The sequence below is a fragment of the Schistocerca piceifrons genome, chromosome 10, assembly GCF_021461385.2.
Source record: "Schistocerca piceifrons isolate TAMUIC-IGC-003096 chromosome 10, iqSchPice1.1, whole genome shotgun sequence".
Classification (NCBI taxonomy): Eukaryota; Metazoa; Arthropoda; class Insecta; order Orthoptera; family Acrididae; genus Schistocerca; species Schistocerca piceifrons.
Genome location: NC_060147.1, coordinates 46,324,034 through 46,341,423, shown reverse-complemented (window position 1 = coordinate 46,341,423; position 17,390 = coordinate 46,324,034). Strand labels below are relative to the sequence as shown.

General features: G+C 38.8%; 1 protein-coding gene across 2 annotated transcripts in view; it reads left to right on the top strand.

Moving 5' to 3' along the window:
* LOC124719124 (nascent polypeptide-associated complex subunit alpha, muscle-specific form-like) overlaps window positions 1-17,390 on the top strand; it is a 219,435-nt gene that overhangs the window by 84,146 nt on the left and 117,899 nt on the right. Inside the window, exon 7 of one of the 2 annotated variants that reach the window (XM_047244820.1) lies at window positions 12,431-16,806. The exons of the other annotated variant lie outside the window; for it this stretch is intronic. Within the exon in view, the coding sequence (XP_047100776.1) occupies window positions 12,431-12,481 (51 nt within the window). The 3' untranslated portion in view covers window positions 12,482-16,806. Of the gene's footprint in view, window positions 1-12,430; window positions 16,807-17,390 lie in introns of those variants that run through there. 2 annotated transcript variants of the gene reach the window in all.

The window sequence follows — 17,390 nt, the reverse complement described above, 5'->3', positions numbered from 1 at the left end:
ACACCACCTTCAAACTCATTTAAATGTTGATAACTTGCCATTATAGCAGCAGCATTAGCATTAGCATAGAAAATTGCAGCGAAATGCGGGAAGATCTGCAGCGTATAGACACTTGGTGCAGGGAGTGGCAACTGACCCTCAACGTAGATAAATGTAATGTATTGCGAATACATGGAAAAAAGGATCCTTTATTGTATGATTATATGATAGCGGAACAAACACTGGTAGCAGTTACTTCTGTAAAATATCTGGGAGCATGCGTACGGAACGATTTGAAGTGGAATGTATAAAATTAATTGTTGGTAAGGCGGGTGCCACGTTGAGATTCATTGGGAGAGTCCTTAGAAAATGTAGTCCATCAACAAAGGAGGTGGCTTACAAAACACTCGTTCGACCTATACTTGAGTATTGCTCATCAGGGTGGGATCCGTACCGGGTCGGGTTGACAGAGCAGATAGAGCGGCGCGTTTCGTCACAGGGTTGTTTGGTAAGCGTGATAGCGTTACGGAGATGTTTGACAAACTCAAGTGGCAGACTCTGCAAGAGAGGCGCTCTGCATCGCGGTGTAGCTTGCTGCCCAGGTTTCGAGAGGGTGCGTTTCTGGATGAGGTATCGAATATATTGCTTCCCCCTACTTACACCTCCCGAGAAGATCACGAATGTAAAATTAGAGAGATTCGAGCGCGCACGGAGGCTTTCCGGCAGTCGTTCTTCCCGCGAACCATACGCGACTGGAACGGGAAAGGGAGGTAATGACAGTGGCACGTAAAGTGCCCTCCGCCCCACACCGTTGGGTGACTTGCGGAGTATAAATGTAGATGTAGTAATCGATATAACAACCGCGCCAGACAGCTGTTATATAGGCAATGCCGACCGCAGTGCCGTATTCTGCCTATCATATCTCTCTCTTTGAATTCGCATGCCTACACCAGTTTCTTTTGCACTTCAGCATAATTACATACGTGTCACTAAATTGCATCTTCTGCGAAAAGCTCGAGTAGTGTTTGGCTATTGCTGTCTACGAAAAGTTTGGCAGTGGTGAACACTTCGGTTGTGACTTTAAGCGCTCTGATTGGAGGAAATATCCTGCAACGGGTAAAATGTCGGCCAACAAGTAATTTGATCGCCCATTCGTCTCTGTTCGTCTCACACACTTCCGTTACTGCGTCACGGTGACGTCAGCGTTAATGACTTTTCAGTTCATCAGCGTGCTTTTAATGAAAAGTGAATGACCACGGACACTAAAATATGCCGTTGCGGGACAGGGTTCATTTCGCCCCGACGCAGAAGTTACTTCATTTTCCTCATTCTGTGAGAATTCCGCCAGTCTGTAATCTTCGTACAACATCGGAAAGTTTTTCCCAAGGGAAGTGTGTCACCACTGCGGGTATTAGATGTCCACCGTAAGTCACGATACATTACGCCCACCTCCCACTGTGGGAGGCGAGAATCCACAACGGAGTTTCTTTCACGCCGTATCTGAGTAATCTCGTCAGCCACTGGGCGGGATAACTTGGCTGATTATTCGTGGCCACCTGCGACTTAAACCTCATTCCTGTGACGCAGCACAACTTTCCACTGCTCTCCATAGTCTTGCTCACGGCGCGTCTTGCAAATCGATATGCCACATTCTGACACACCATCTCACTCACAATACGACTGGCGACTTGAAAATTCTCCATTGTGCACCAGTTGGCGAGTGGCTTTAAAATGGCGTGGCCATTTTTTACACAGGTTTGATGGACTTTTTCTGGGAATTGCTGCGCAACTTGGTGACAGTTTATGAAGTGAGCTAGCTTACTGCCTAGACACATTCCGAGGATACATGTCCTCAATTGTATTCCACTGTCAGCTTTTTTGTTTTTACCAGAGATTTAATTTTTTATGAATTGCTATCATAGCAGGGTTTCAACCGATGTGGTCCCTCCAAAGCGAGTGCATGACCCACAACAATCGTCAACTTTACATTTTTAATACACAGCTATGCAATTTGCATATGGTTTTGCGGAATCATTCTGAATACACTACTGGCCATTAAAATTGCTACACCAAGAAAAAACGCAGATGATAAACGGGTATTCATTGGATAAATATATTATACTAGAACCGACATGTGATTACATTTTCACGCAATTTGGGTGCATAGATCCTGAGAAATCAGTATCCAGAACAACCACCTCTGGCTGTAATAACGCCCTTGATACGCCTGGGCATTGAGTCACACAGAGCTCGGATGGCGTGTACAGGTACAGCTGCCCATGCAGCTTCAACACGATACCACACTTCATCAAGAGTAGTGACTGGCGTATGGTGAGGAGCCAGTTGCACGGCCACCATTGACCAGTCGTTTTCAATTGGTGAGAGGTCTGGAGAATGTGATGCCCAGGGGAGCAGTCGAACATTTTCTATATCCAGAAAGGCCCGTACAGGACCTGCAACATGCGGTCGTGCATTATCCTGCTGAAATGTAGGGTTTGGCAGGGATCGAATGAAAAGTAGAGTCACGGGTCATAACACATCTGAAATGTAACGTCCACTGTTCAAAGTGCCATCAATGCGAACAAGCGGTGACCGAGACGTGTAACCAATTGGGGAACAAATAGAGTAGTCCGAGGAAGCCAAGTCTGTAGAATAGGGGGGATGTGAAACGAGTTGGAATCGTATTTCCATTAATTTTGCGACCACAACTGCTGAGGTGTGTGCCGGTGCATTGTCATGATGGAAATGGACTTTTCTGTGGTCCAATCGCCGGCTTTTTTTTTATTTATTTCTTTTTATTTTTAGCTCGGTTTTCAAACGGTCCAATAACGATGAACAATGTATACCTGTAATAGTTTTACCCTTTTCCAGATAATCGTCGAGGATTATCCCTTGCGAATCCCAAAAGACAGTCGCCATTTGGTATCCGATTGTTTACAGTGTTGTTTCGTCTGAGGAGTATAGTAATGTAAACATGTTTCATCCACAGTGACGAAACGACGCTTAAAGTCCTGCATATTCTTCCTGAACAGCTGCAAACCATCCTTGCAACACTTCACACGATTTAGTTTTTCAAATGGCTCTGAGGACTGTGGGACTTAACATCTGAGGTCATCAGTCCCCTAGACTTAGAACTTCTTAAACCTAACTAACCCAAGGACATCACAAACATCCAGGATTCGAACCTGCAACCACAGCAGCTGCGCGGTTCAAGACTGAAGCGCCTAGAACAGCTCGGCCCCAACAGCCTGCAATTCCGGTTTTGGTCAAGCATGAGCAATCGCGGAACCCATCTTGCTGATTGCTTTCTAATGTCCAAATGTATATTATGTACCCGTTCATTCAAGATGCCCAAAGCACTAGCAATCTCACGCACCTTAACTCTTCTGCTATCCATCACCATATCATGGATTTTATCAACAATTTTTGGATGGATGGATGGATGGATGAATGGTGAGGGTTGTATGGGCGCACGACGGCAAGGTCTTCAGCGCCCGCTCAATACGGATTGAGACGGGTGTCAAGAAAAGACTCAGAACAATAAGATAAAACAGAACGTAAGACACAGGAAACTAGCTTGTAAAATATGTGCCTACCAACACCGAAGCGTGGGACGAAGCATGCCGCCAACAGTAAAACATGGACAACCCAGGAAGAAAGTGGTAGAAGGAGCTAAAACAATATAGCAGATGGTAGAGGCTGGCTGACCGCAAGGAAAAAGGGAGAAGCCAGCCACTGTGCAATACACTAAAACCTCCAGCCTAAAAGTTTAGGCCAGAGTCCAGACACATCACAAAACTTTAAAACCCAAGACACACACGTCTCATCATTAGCTAAAACACAGGGCAGATTCCCATAAACTTGTGCTTCTGCCCGTGCATCACGGTATCAAATGCAGTCTGTTAAAATGTGCCGGACAGAGATGTGCACACCACGAGCATCACAAATCGGGGGATCGTCCCGCCGTGATAAAAAGCTATGTGTGAGAGGACAGTGCCCGATCCGAAGACGTGTGAGGGTCACTTCCTCCCGCCTGAGCACCCGGCAGGAGGTACACCATGGCTGAGTTGTTGACTTCACCAACTGCAGTTTATTGGCCGTCACCGCCAGCCATTCTTCCTCCCACCACTCCATGCACTTCTTGTGGAGTGCAGAGATGACACACTGCAAGGGGATAGGACACTGGACCACATCCTGCTCTCTGCAGACCTCCTTGGCAGACTGATCGGCCTGTTCATTGCCCCATATTCCTACATGACCAGGCACCCAGCAGAAGCACACCTCCTTACCCCGCCGTTGCAGCAAGTACAGTTGGTCATATATCAGCTGGACCACCTCCTCAGTTGGGTACAGATTCTGCAAATATTGTAAGGCACTAAGAGAATCGAGCAGAGGAGAAATCGATTGCCCCAAACACGATCATTCACAGGGCGTCCAGAAATTTCAGCATCACTTTTGCCCATATGGCCACTCCGAAAATTTTGAAACCACTTGCAACTGTCCTAATCGAAGGTGCACCGTAATGTTTATCAAGCTTCTCCTTAGTCTCCTGAAGCGTTTTGCCTTTCATAAAGTAACGTTTAATCACCACACGAAATCCTTTTTCTTCCAGTTTTTGACAATCACTCGACTTCCTTGATTCACACGAATGTCAAACATTAAGAAATCGTCCAATATGGCTGAAACTTGGTGTGCGTTCTTTCCAAAGATGCTACTAACTAAACATGACCTCGATACGCGCCGGTGGTGCCATCTCTCGGACTTTGCACGGACTTTTCAAACGCCTCTCGTAACTCAAAACTGTGATTTCTCCACTATTTGGAAAGCTAGCCCAGACTCAGTTTTTGGAGGCCAAGACGCTGTATTAACACAAAAGATGGGTCTGGCTTTGCAACAGGCGATGTTAGCGAAGTGCGCTCCTTAAAAGCCCCCCACACCCCTGCTATTGGCATGTGATTTTCCAGATACATTCCAACAGTTTCGTTAGCGATAGAGAAGCCTAGAGAACTTTTCAACTTAGAACGCGTCCCAGAAGCCATCGATTGGCTGAAATAGTGATGTGGTACGCTGGTCCCTGCACACACGATGTTTGGAGGGAAGACAGGGGAATGACAGAAACTTTGTTGCAGGAAGATCATTGGGCAGCCGCTGGTGCAGATTAGGAGAAACTGACGCTATGCTCGATGTGAAAAAAGGCAATTCGTGTTCTGAATTCTTTAGCGAGCAGTTGTATTGTTCAGAGATAGTAGTTTTACTTGTCCGGTAGATCGGACAGGAAAGCGCTGTTTACTGTGATCGCGCATTACTGGTAAATATATGTACTTTGATCAGCTTTGTGTTTTCCGGTTAACGCCTTGCTCCATGTTGCTAGAGCGATAGAGATTGCAACAATTGATTGCCCATTCGCGTCTTCCATGAACGCCACATTACCTAATTTATTCTGATAGTCTTGTGACAGGATACACGTAGAATTTTGTGCAGTACACCTGTAAAGGGAGAGTGCCAGCCGTCACAGAAACTATTTCCAAGTTTACTTGATAGATTTTAACTGTCTTCCTACCGCTTAGGGAAAAAAATTTAACGACAGTCTAATTAATTTGTCCCTGCTGAACTGAATAAATTCAATAACCATTCTGGTACTCACAGCACTTACCTGTTATGAATACCCGTTCCTTGCCTCCAACCGATCATTAATTTTGGAGTATTAAAAAAAAAAAACTTAAAATAATAATCTTATATGAGGAAACTGGTCACACTCAAGTTAGCTGTATAGCAGTTATACTATAGTCATACTAATGTCAGCGTATTATGCAATTAAATATGCTCCTCTCTTCGCTTATTTCTTTGAATTTCGATTCTAAATTGTAATCACTTGCATGGTAAATTGTAATTTTCTTGTGACGACTCGGCGGCCAGATCCTGTCATATGTTTAATCAAGAAAAAAATCACCACTTTAAAACAAGTTCTTAGGTATTCAGTTATTTTATGTTGTTTATTAAACTGACTTACAATGGGCAAATTTAGCTCAGTTCTTTAATTTTTAATTCTACATCGCCTCATAATGAAAAACACTATTTGTTTCAGCCCAAAGTATCCAACTAGCCGGATTGCTAAAGAAATCCGAGACGCAAATATTCATAGATGTTGTATACTTAATAAAAATTTTAAATAAGAAATACATTTATTATGCTGTGCTGTAGCACGTTGAGCGATAAAAATAATTTTATTCACAGTTCTACCTATTTGCTTTTGACTTGTAGCAGTCCTACAAAGTAACACAACAAAAATGATCTGTAATCGAAGTCGCTGCCTTTCGCCTACCAAACAAAATTTTAGTTTTCCACTTCATATGCCATGTGTTTGATATACGTCAGACAACAGACACGTCTCTCAACCTTTAAGTATACCAAAATGGACAACACTTCAACCACTTTACAACAATACGTTTCATTATTACTACACCTTCATCTACATCCACATTTATTCTCCGCAAGCCACCCAACGGTGTATGGCGGAGGGCACTTTACGTGCCACTGTCATTACCTCCCTTTCCTGTTCCAGTCACGTATGGTTCGCAGAAAGAACGACTGCCGGAAAGCCTCCGTGCGTGCTCGGATCTCTCTAATTTTACATTCGTGATCTCCTTGGGAGGTGTAAGTAGAACGCACCCTCTCGAAACCTGGACAGCAAGCTACACCGCGATGCACAGCACCTCTCTTGCAGACTCTGCCACTTGAGTTTGCTAAACATCTCCGTAACGCTGTCATGGTTACCAAATAACCCTGTGACGAAACGCGCCGCTCTTCTTTGGATCTTCTCTATCTCCTCCGTCAACCCGATCTGGTACGGATCCCACACTGATGAGCAATACTCAAGTATAGATCGAACGAGTGTTTTGTAAGCCACCTCCTTTGTTGATGGACTACATTTTCTAAGGACTCTCCCAATGAATCTCAACCTGGCACCCGCCTTACCAACAATTAATTTTATATGATCATTCCACTTCAAATCGTTCCGCACGCATACTCCCAGATATTTTACAGAAGTAACTGCTATCACTGTTTGTTCCGCTATCATGTAATCATACAATAAAGGATCCTTCTTTCTATGTATTCGCAATACATTACATTTGCCTATGTTAAGGGTCAGTTGCCACTCCCTGCACCAAGTGCCTATCCGCTGCAGATCTTCCTGCATATCGCTACAATTTTCTAATTCTGCAACTTCTCTGTATACTACAGCATCATCCGCGAAAAGCCGCACGGAACTTGCGACACTATCTACCAGGTCATTTATATATATTGTGAAAAGCAATGGTCCCATAACACTCCCCTGTGGCACGCCAGAGGTTACTTTAACGTCTGTAGACGTCTCTCCATTGAGAACAACACGCTGTGTTCTGTTTGCTAAAAACTCTTCAATCCAGCCACACAGCTACTCTGATATTCCGTAGGCTCTTACTTTGTTTATCAGGCGACAGTGCGGAACTGTATCGAACGCCTTCCGGAAGTCAAGGAGAATGGCATCTACTTGGGAGCCTGTATCTAATATTTTCTGGGTCTCATGAACAAATAAAGCGAGCTGGGTCTCACACGATCGCTGTTTCTGGAATCCATTTTGATTCCTACAGAGTAGATTCTGGGTTTCCAGAAATGATACGTGAGCAAAAAACATGTTCCAAAATTCTAGAACAGATCGATGTCAGAGATATAGGCCTATAGTTTTGCGCATATGCTCGACGACCCTTCTTGAAAACTGGAACTACCTGTGCTCTTTTCCAATCATTTGGAACCTTCCGTTCCTCTAGAGACTTGCGGTACACGACTGTTAGAAGGAGGGCAAGTTCTTTCGCGTACTCTGTGTATAATCGAATTTTTATCCCGTCAGGTCCAGTGGACTTTCCTATTTTGAGTGATTTCAGTTGCTTTTCTATTCCTTGGACACTTATTTTGATGTCAGCCTCATTCTTATGTCCGTTGTGGCCAAGTTCTTTTATGATGTAGTAAATTTTATGGTGTATCTTCGCCGCTCTCTGGAGTTGCGGTGGCTGTTTAGTTTACTAATCTTTCCACTACAGACTGCTTCATCAAGTTATTGCTCCCACCATTGCCACAGGCTGTCACTCCAAACGCCAATCAAATATGTAACACGTAAAAATAGGTATTATACACACTCAGCCATACTACGAACAACTCTTTGTGTGCACACACTTCTACAAGTACTAATACTGTCACGAACTGCTTAAGCCCCCTGAATGTTTGCCTCCAAAAAGAAGCCGTGTTTAATAAATTGGGCATTAAAACGGCTGCCACACTGCCTGGTCTTACAACTGTACTATTACAGTTTACAAGTATGTCCAGATTGGAATCGTGTAACATCAAAACCCAATGTTGACCATTTGTAGACGTCCTTGAATGCTACTGAAAATTCAGATACAATTTAGAAAAACTGCCACTTTTACACATATGAAAGTTAGTAAACTTAATCAACAAATGAAGTAAACAGAGTTGCAGAGAACTACTCGTCATGAATCCTTCAGCCACTGATAATGTTTTTACGAAACATGTTGGTGAAACAAGTATGGGTAGTTTCAAGTGTATGTCAGACGAACATGCAGAACAAAAATTAGAGTAAAATGCATCATAAAAATTTCGCTCGTATTTCTCAAACCTACCTCGAAGTAGATCATCAAAATCTGCATTTCACCCACAGTTTGCACCCAATAGTCATGGATGCATACCCATGAACAACATTTTTCACAGGCAGATGATAACGATTTTCTTGGTGTTCATGATTTCATTTCGAAGGAACTATTAGTAGTAGTAGTAAATCTTTTATGAAATGATTACATTTTGTATCTGCATGAGATCGGTGTAAAACAAAACTGTCGCAGTTACTGTGGACATGACTTCACTTTAAATGAATAGTGTACAAGACACAACTAGCAACTAATGTAGCTCGCTCAAGGAACATTAGAGTTATGATTCTTTTTTAAATTGCATTTCCTGATGGGGGTTTCATAATGGTACATTATGAATGAACATTTCTTCATGGAATTACTATGAAAGCAACTTTACACAAACTCACTTACAATATTTTCATCACAAAGTTGTACACTGCTCCCATTTTATAACTGTTGATGAATATAATTTCAGTTGGTGCATAACCTGATTGAAGATTGAATGCATACATTTTTTGCATGTATACTTGTCACTGCATCATGCATATTTAGTTATCACAATAGCAAATACTTTCTGCCTTATAAGTTTCTTAAGTCTCTTATTATTGCATAGAAAAATACACAGTAGAAGTGATGAATACTATTACTTTACATAATGATGGATTACTCCTGCATTGGAATACTTCAAAATTTCCTTAAATGTAGTCATTACCTTCATGTACCTAAAACGAAAGCTGAGTTCTTTTTAATATCTAGTAGTTGTGGAATATTATTTGTACTACTTGTTGCCATGTTATTAATTTGTATTTTCAATACCCAGTTGCATCTGGTGTGATTCATTCCTACCATTCAGTATGTCTAATGACTCAGCAATACAGGATATTTTCAGAGCATTTCTCATTGTTACACTACTGGCTTTAAAGAAAAGCTGTTTTGAAAATGAGAACCATTATGTTTCTTCTCTATTTTTTACAAATGGAACTTGTTATCTATTTGTTTAATATTAAGTATACAATATAATTTATGATGTATGTTAATTTAGTCACTTTATAAAAAAGACATTAAATTGCAGCATACAACCAGAGGATCGCCACACCTGAATGAACACTGTTTAACCTCTCCTTTGCTTGAAATGACTATGGCTTAGATACACATCTTTCTTACTTGAGACATTACATTTTCATTTAACCTCACAGTCACTTCATGATGACTCTCAAGTATGATTATACTGCTTTCAAGTACTTTTAGGAAGCCATTCTCCAATATTTACCTTTATAGTTACAAATGTTACTTTCTGTTTTCAAAATGATATGATGCATGTTGATTGAAAACTTTACCCAAGTTAGCCTGGAAGTTCTGACAGATTTTTTTCTATGACACACCTGCACAAACACTAGATTGATCGTCCACATACAGTGATCCTTACCACCAGATTTAATATGAAATTTGTCATTGCTACCATTATTTAAAATTGTATAGATTCATTGATAATATCGGAGCACAAAAATGTCAGATTGTATTTGCATGAAACAAGTTAATCATAAAATCAGTGTTTCAGCCAATTTTTCAAGGTAGTAAGTATGTATGTAACATGATGCATGTTTCTGAAATCTAATGTCTTTGGTATGGACTGCATATGATGTGCAACTTTTACTACTATACTTTGTTTTCTCTATAGACAACTACATAGATAAACACATTTTTTATTTGTATTATGTTCATAGTGAAAGGTTATCATTTTCCCCAACACCATGCAATGTGTAAGGTACCAAAACCCTGATATGTCTTATGTTACTATGAAATTATCGAATACTTACTGTTAATATCAAACACATGTACTGCAATAAAAGTAATAATACTGCCATATTTCACAAGGAACATTTGGACTGGCCCTCTTTGATTTTCTTCATGATTATAGAATTTGAAGGACAGTACATGGACGTAAATTCCCCAAATCAGTATGACCCAATTCTGAACAAACTAGATAAAATGATCTTTATAATCAATTATTCAAAATGACAGTCACAATCACATTATTTATTTTCCCGCCAACTGGTTTCAACCTGTGGTGGGGTCATCTTCAGTGCAATTTACACCATTTGATTGCTCACTGGAGTTGTCACTCTACCTGTGCACGGTCATCTTTGAAAATCAGAACATTTCGAAGAGTTGTTAAGTAAATAATTTTTTTCTCAAGTACCCTGACAGCTGAGTGCGTAATGTATAAGTCTTATAATCACAGAGTGTCTCTACACTTGTTCTTGCTACTAGCAACTTTTGTGTGTTCATTTAGTTATATATTTAGTATCAATTTGATATGTTAATTAAGAAATTTTGAACCATATATTCTTTTTGTTTTTAATTACCAATTACACGATAATAAATTAAAATTTTATACAGATGTGAAATGTCTCATTCTTAAGTCATATATATGTATATATTTACACATACACATCAATACCACTGTTCAGTTGCTAGAAAAAATAAATTATTTGCCATTTGAAGTTTTGCATAACTGTAAAAAATTTTGCAGTTAGTTATTAAAGATTAAAAATTGTGCATCAGTATTAGTCAATTATAATTTCTATTTGATAATAAATATGGAACATAAATACAATTTTTAAAAAGTTGCCACTAGCAATACTGGAAATATGAACCTGATGATTATTCGACTTATAAGCTATGCACTCAGCTACCAGTGACCTTTTTGCTATGTTAGCCAAATCATTTCCTAGCTGAAATGCAGTCAGTTAAAACAATGGCAAATATTGATGCAGAACTTAAATACTGCCAACACACCCTTCAAATTACTTAAGTAAGCAAGGAATTAGGTTAAAAAATAAAATGAACAATCAAGAAAAAAAGGAAGGCAACGTCAGTGGACATTTGTGTTCACAAGAATATAATATTTATTTTGAAAAATAACATGGATTTTGACCTGTTCTTGCAAAACATTTTCCCGAGGGTGCTTGTTGATGTTTAGTGTATTATCTGTACTCCTTTTAGATGTAAATTACAGAAGTTAAAAAGTAGAATTGCAACAGTAGTCACAGAAAATTAATTTTCCCTAAAATAAGAATGTTACATGTATCACAAGAAAGTGAATATGTGGTACTTATGTTAATGATATGAATAATTTGTTCAAGATTGTTCTAGGTGAAAGTTATTTGTGTAAATGTTTGTTAATTTATTAAATTGTAAATATAAAAAGCTTAGGTGTGACATGCAAACCATATCATTCTCTTTGCTTTCTCTGTAAAAAATATGTCAAGATAGTGTAAATTTTTTTAAATCCTGGATATCTTCAACTAGTCAGATGCGGTTTTTCCAGTTTTTTTCTTCTAGAATTGCGTCATACTGTTTTAGGAATGTAATGTATAGGTGCTGAACTTCAGATCCTCTATGTACAAAAGAAAACTGAAGAAGGCCACCCCATAAGATGTCCTTGTCAGTACCATCAGTACATCCAGAAGCCATACCATCATGCTGACCTGTGAGAGAGCATAAGTTTCAGACTGATAACAGTAATACTATGTTCTGCCTCTTTTTGTGAGACCAAGTACTTAGAAATTTCCTCGCACATACTGTCCTTACACAACCAAAAGTGATGCTCTAACAAAAGTAAGATGTGAAACTTAATTAGAATTTTTCCACTCTTTTTTGTAAAGCATTGCTACTTTTTTGTGTGTGTTGTTTTTGTTAGTGCTAGTGAGGGTTTTTTGTGGTTTATGTTTGTGTCTGATGTGTGCTTTACCTTTCTGCCCATTTAGAACACTGCCAGTTCCCTGGATGGGAATTCCAGCGACGTGAGTGTAACGTAGGCACGGAAATGGAAGAGCCAATGGCTGCCCAGCAATGGGCCAGATGATGCCACACCTCCAACGTTTTCTCCTTCTTTTCAAAATAACCACAAACAAACAGTCAAACTAACGAAACTGAATGACATCAAAAATGGCGTTATTAACAACACGGAAACACAAGCCTCACTGCAGATAAACTATTTACTGGCTGACACCTCAGCATAAATTATGTAGATGATGATGGACTTCCATGTGTTAATTTCAAAACTATTTTCCTCAGTAATCATCTAACCATTGATGAAAGAATTTTTTGCAGGTTGGGGTGTGTTAATAGACATTTTCGGGTTTTTGGAACTGAAAATACTGCTGATACTTTTCTTCCAGTAATTTAGATGTGCTTCATCCAATACATGCAAATATTTTATACCAGTCTGCTTGTGAAGTATTTGTAAAACCAGTTAGACCTAATTATTGGCATTAACTTTAGGAATTATTGCAATCAGAATCATCAATGTGCCACCGCTAATAAGAATGTCTCTTAGATAAGCAACACATACAATCGTATCTGGCACACCTTACACCTATTGTACCTTTCATGGATCTTACTTTCTTTATAAACTCGACAGTGGTCTAATATGCCTTGGTAATGTAATTTCATGTTCTCCGGTGACATTATGACAAGTTTTGTAGCATTTAAGGAATGCAGGTGATGGTGAGGAGAGGTCGAAACATACCTTGCAATAAGTACATCATGTATTAACTGAATAGAATATAACTCGGATACTAAATTCATAACTTACACCATTACTCAGTTTTCTGATTATTCCCAAACAAATTCACAGAAAAGGAGAGAAGAAACTAGCTGATGCCTGTCGTGCTGTAGCTAAATAAAGCTAACAGTAGTTTAGTTCCAAAAGACAACTGTTTATTGAACCCCTTTTAAAAGCAGACAACGATGCTACATAGAACAAATATTTGAAGGAAAATTATTGATTAAAAGTGACTTGTATTTCAGTTCATGATACAAAACTCACATTTCATCCTATAATCTTAAGGATATTTGGTGAAGCAGACACACAACCCATGTCAGTCACAAGTTTACTTGCTATAAAAGGGAAAGAACATTAACTGTTTATTAGTCAACTGAGCAGTTATGTAATGTCACATTTGTTTTAAATCTATGAGATCACTAAACATTTTAACCTGGAGATCACTTGAATTAAAACTCAGTTGTGAGCATTATATTCCAAATGTATTCTTACCATAGCTCTAAGAATTTAATCACACACATGAATGTATTTAGATAGTATTTAATATGTTTCACTCTCAGTATGTTATAAATGTTTGTGATGGATGGCATCTAATACAAAAAACTTTGAGTGTGACGCGTTGTAACTGTTCTGTACTAATGCTTTGAGGTTTCCAGATTAACAACCAGTTGTCCATCTCTGGCAGAGTGAAACTAATTCTCGGCAATTAATTGTTTAACAAGTGTAACTGTGTTATCTGTTTAATGTAAGTGCTATGTAAAGTATGTGGTGTTTGTGAAAATACTGTTTTTGTTGGGAAACACTTTGATTATGTAACTAGTGAAACTGTGTTGCATTACAAAAAAATTATCAGTGTTATCCAGGTAGTTATCTATTGCTTATCTGTTTCATATTAAGATGTAGGCTTCCTGAAAAAAGATAAATGTCTCTATTTCGCAAGTTGATGAGTAAAAACATTATGAATGAGTTTTGAATGAACCTCAGTATTCTCTGGGCCGTGCCATCATTGTATTTACAGCAGATTACACACTTGCAGAAGATAAGCTGCAACAGAAAAAAATATACTTATCAAAAACCAATTAGGTGATAGAAGTTTTTTATGGAAATGTAGCTACTAGTAACGAAAACTTATGAGTTGTATGTAAGAGTTAGGCTAACATCAGCTGTTCGCACTTCCCCCCAATGTAGATTTCGTATGTTAGTACCCATACCGCTGTAATGGTAATATGTAATATGAAAATTCCCCTTCTTTGATATGGAGAGCCTCTTTCGATATGTCTCTTCACTTGCGTCGTGTGAAGACCGTTTCTTCCATATAATTGTTTACTGCGTTTCACTGTGAGGATGACTGACAAAAGAAACATTCCTGAAGCAATTACCATACTATGCAGAACAGATAGCCAAGAAATTTGTGTGTAACACACACTAGTGGCAGGTCTCATTCAGTTACGAAAATGTTGTTAGCAAGATTTCCATACAGATTATTCAATTAGAATAGTTATCAATCTGCCCTGAAATGCGTAGATATTTCCTAAAAAGCGATTTTTTGTGTGAAAAAGAAGTCTTCTGTGTCGTCATGGTGTAGAGGAAGATGCTCAATGTCTTTTAATACCCCCATATTTCTCCTTTGCACTGAACCCAATTCATAGATCAGATTTTATCAGCTCTTAATGAGGCCACAATGACCTGTAGTCCATTAAGGAATACAATAATTTGCCATAGTCCCCATAAACTATTACACTTGTTTGTCAAATGCTCTGCTTTCTTTCCGTGGGTTGTAGATGCACAAATCATCTTAAAATCTCACTTTTGGAGCAGTTCTCGTGGTGTGGTGCTTACTGAATCACAGAATATTTTAACAGAGGTGGGAATGACTGTTAGCACTGACAAAGCATTTCTCACATTCACTTTAGCACTATACACAAAGAAAAAGAAAGCAAAATGCTGGTGCAAGGAATAGCGGAAACTGAAAGATAAATATACCCACTAAAATCTACTATAGAAAGTATTATGAGCACAATCTAATAACTACATTAATTTTCTCTGAATGGACAGTGAGACTCTTGTTAGAATTACTTCATTCCCTTGTTGGAAAAGAAGAGACAGGTCAGTAAAAATCTATTCTAGTGGCTCAACGATTATCTATAAGCTTGAGGTATCTTTAAAAATTCCTTTTCACTCAAAATGCACAGAGAAACATCAACTTGTATACAGTTTGCCATTTCTGAGATCTGCCAAGCAAATTGCTTTTGCTTGACGAATGCAAACTTAAATGATTAAACTTTTTGGTCGAATAAAGCATCAGTCCGAATTTCTACCAAACACATCAAAGGTACTTTTTATTTGACAAACACATCGAACAATGCAGCCTATTGCCAAATAATTTGACAAACAGACAGAATTAGCAAATTTGTTTGATCGTTTTTGGGGACCTTCATCAGCAAAGTCGTTTATCTGGAATTAGATGTTAATGGAAGTTGAAAAATGTTGTGTACTATCTTCAGATGACGAAGACTGATCACATTTAATTAACGTAATAGCTGTGATATATGCTCCCTCATGCTTGGGTTACTTACAATTAGTAAGAACTTATCCAGCCCATGCACTCTACTGAAAATGTTTTTTCATTGTTATGATGAATTAAATCACAATTAGTTGGAAAATTATTTGAACAATCTTGCTGACACAAGTACATCAATTCCGTTGGCCCTCTAGGTTTTACCACAATTTTCTCGGCTTTCGGCAACTTCCTATTTCTACCCGAGTTATCAAGCTTTAAGCTTTGTCGGCAGAAATGACAAACGCCACATTTTAAACGCTATTGTACATGTCGGATGCTACTACAAAACCCTTGTAACAGAAAGTAGGATGCGAAATGACTATTCAGTTTTATCAAGTCAGTTTCTTGAAGACATCTCTATGAGGGAACTGTTAATGTGAACAGGTAATCTCGTTACTTGTGAATCCTAAGCCCTGCCTGTCTTTCGGAAATGGCGAGAGTTAAATACTGGAGCTTGTACACACGATTCGTACCTAGATGGGAGCAGTGTAGCTTATGTACTAGCTGACCTCCTTCCTTGCCTGTTTCCCATCCACACCACCCATGATTCACTCTTTGTGATCAACATTCCTGTGCTATTTAAGTAGAAACGACTTAGCTAATTGTTTTTTTCACTTTCATAACAAACTAGGTGATATGTCAGGAAATGCTAAGATACAGGGAAAGCGCATGTGGGATATAGCAGGAATTGGTGATACATTTGTAATTTAAGGAAGCGATTGTGCACTTGGCAACAATGCTAGTTTTTATACATAATGGTAATGGATCTTGCAGTCTGGACTAGCCTGTAAGTAAGAAATACGAGATTGACTATAGGGTTATATATGTACTGTTCATATGTTGCTTTTAATTAGTTAATCAGCTTGATGACCTACTCTGTCTTTGAAATACTTAGCATATGAAATTGGAATGTCGCTTAAGTGATATATTTTTAATCGCAGTGTAAGTACTTTCATGTATATACAATGAGTGTTACTGAGCTGAAAATCTGTCATAATAAACACAGAATAATACAAGACGTGTCTTTTAACAAACTGTGGAAAACTTCCTCAGAATAACCACACATCTTAGATGTTATGTCATCTGCTCAAAACTGTCAGTACAAATGTCACCCATCATCCACGTCATCTGGGTACTTGGCTAACTATTGAGGTAAGAATAATGTTGCAGTAATTAACAGCAGTATATTTCTATGCTATGCTGGTGTGAATAATGTTATGAACTATCCATAACAACAACTGTGTTAGTGTGCCATTTTATGCAGCACGTATATAAATATTGGTTTCATAAATGGAAACACCTTTTTCCTTGCTGCCGTCTATATTTGTCTTCCATAGGTGTTTCGCCTTTTATATTAGTTAGGCAAGTAGAATGCAGTACTGTTTATGGACAAAGAACAATAAATTCACAAACCACAAGAATTCATCTCACAAAATAACACTATAAAATTAAATTAAAATTCAACAAACAGGTTTCAGAGAAAAACACGCCAAAAATTGTAGACAATACACTGGATAACAAGGAGAAAAGAAAATTCATACAGAATAATCTTACTGCACACATCCTCCGAAGGCACCGAAAAATCTGCAACCTGAACATT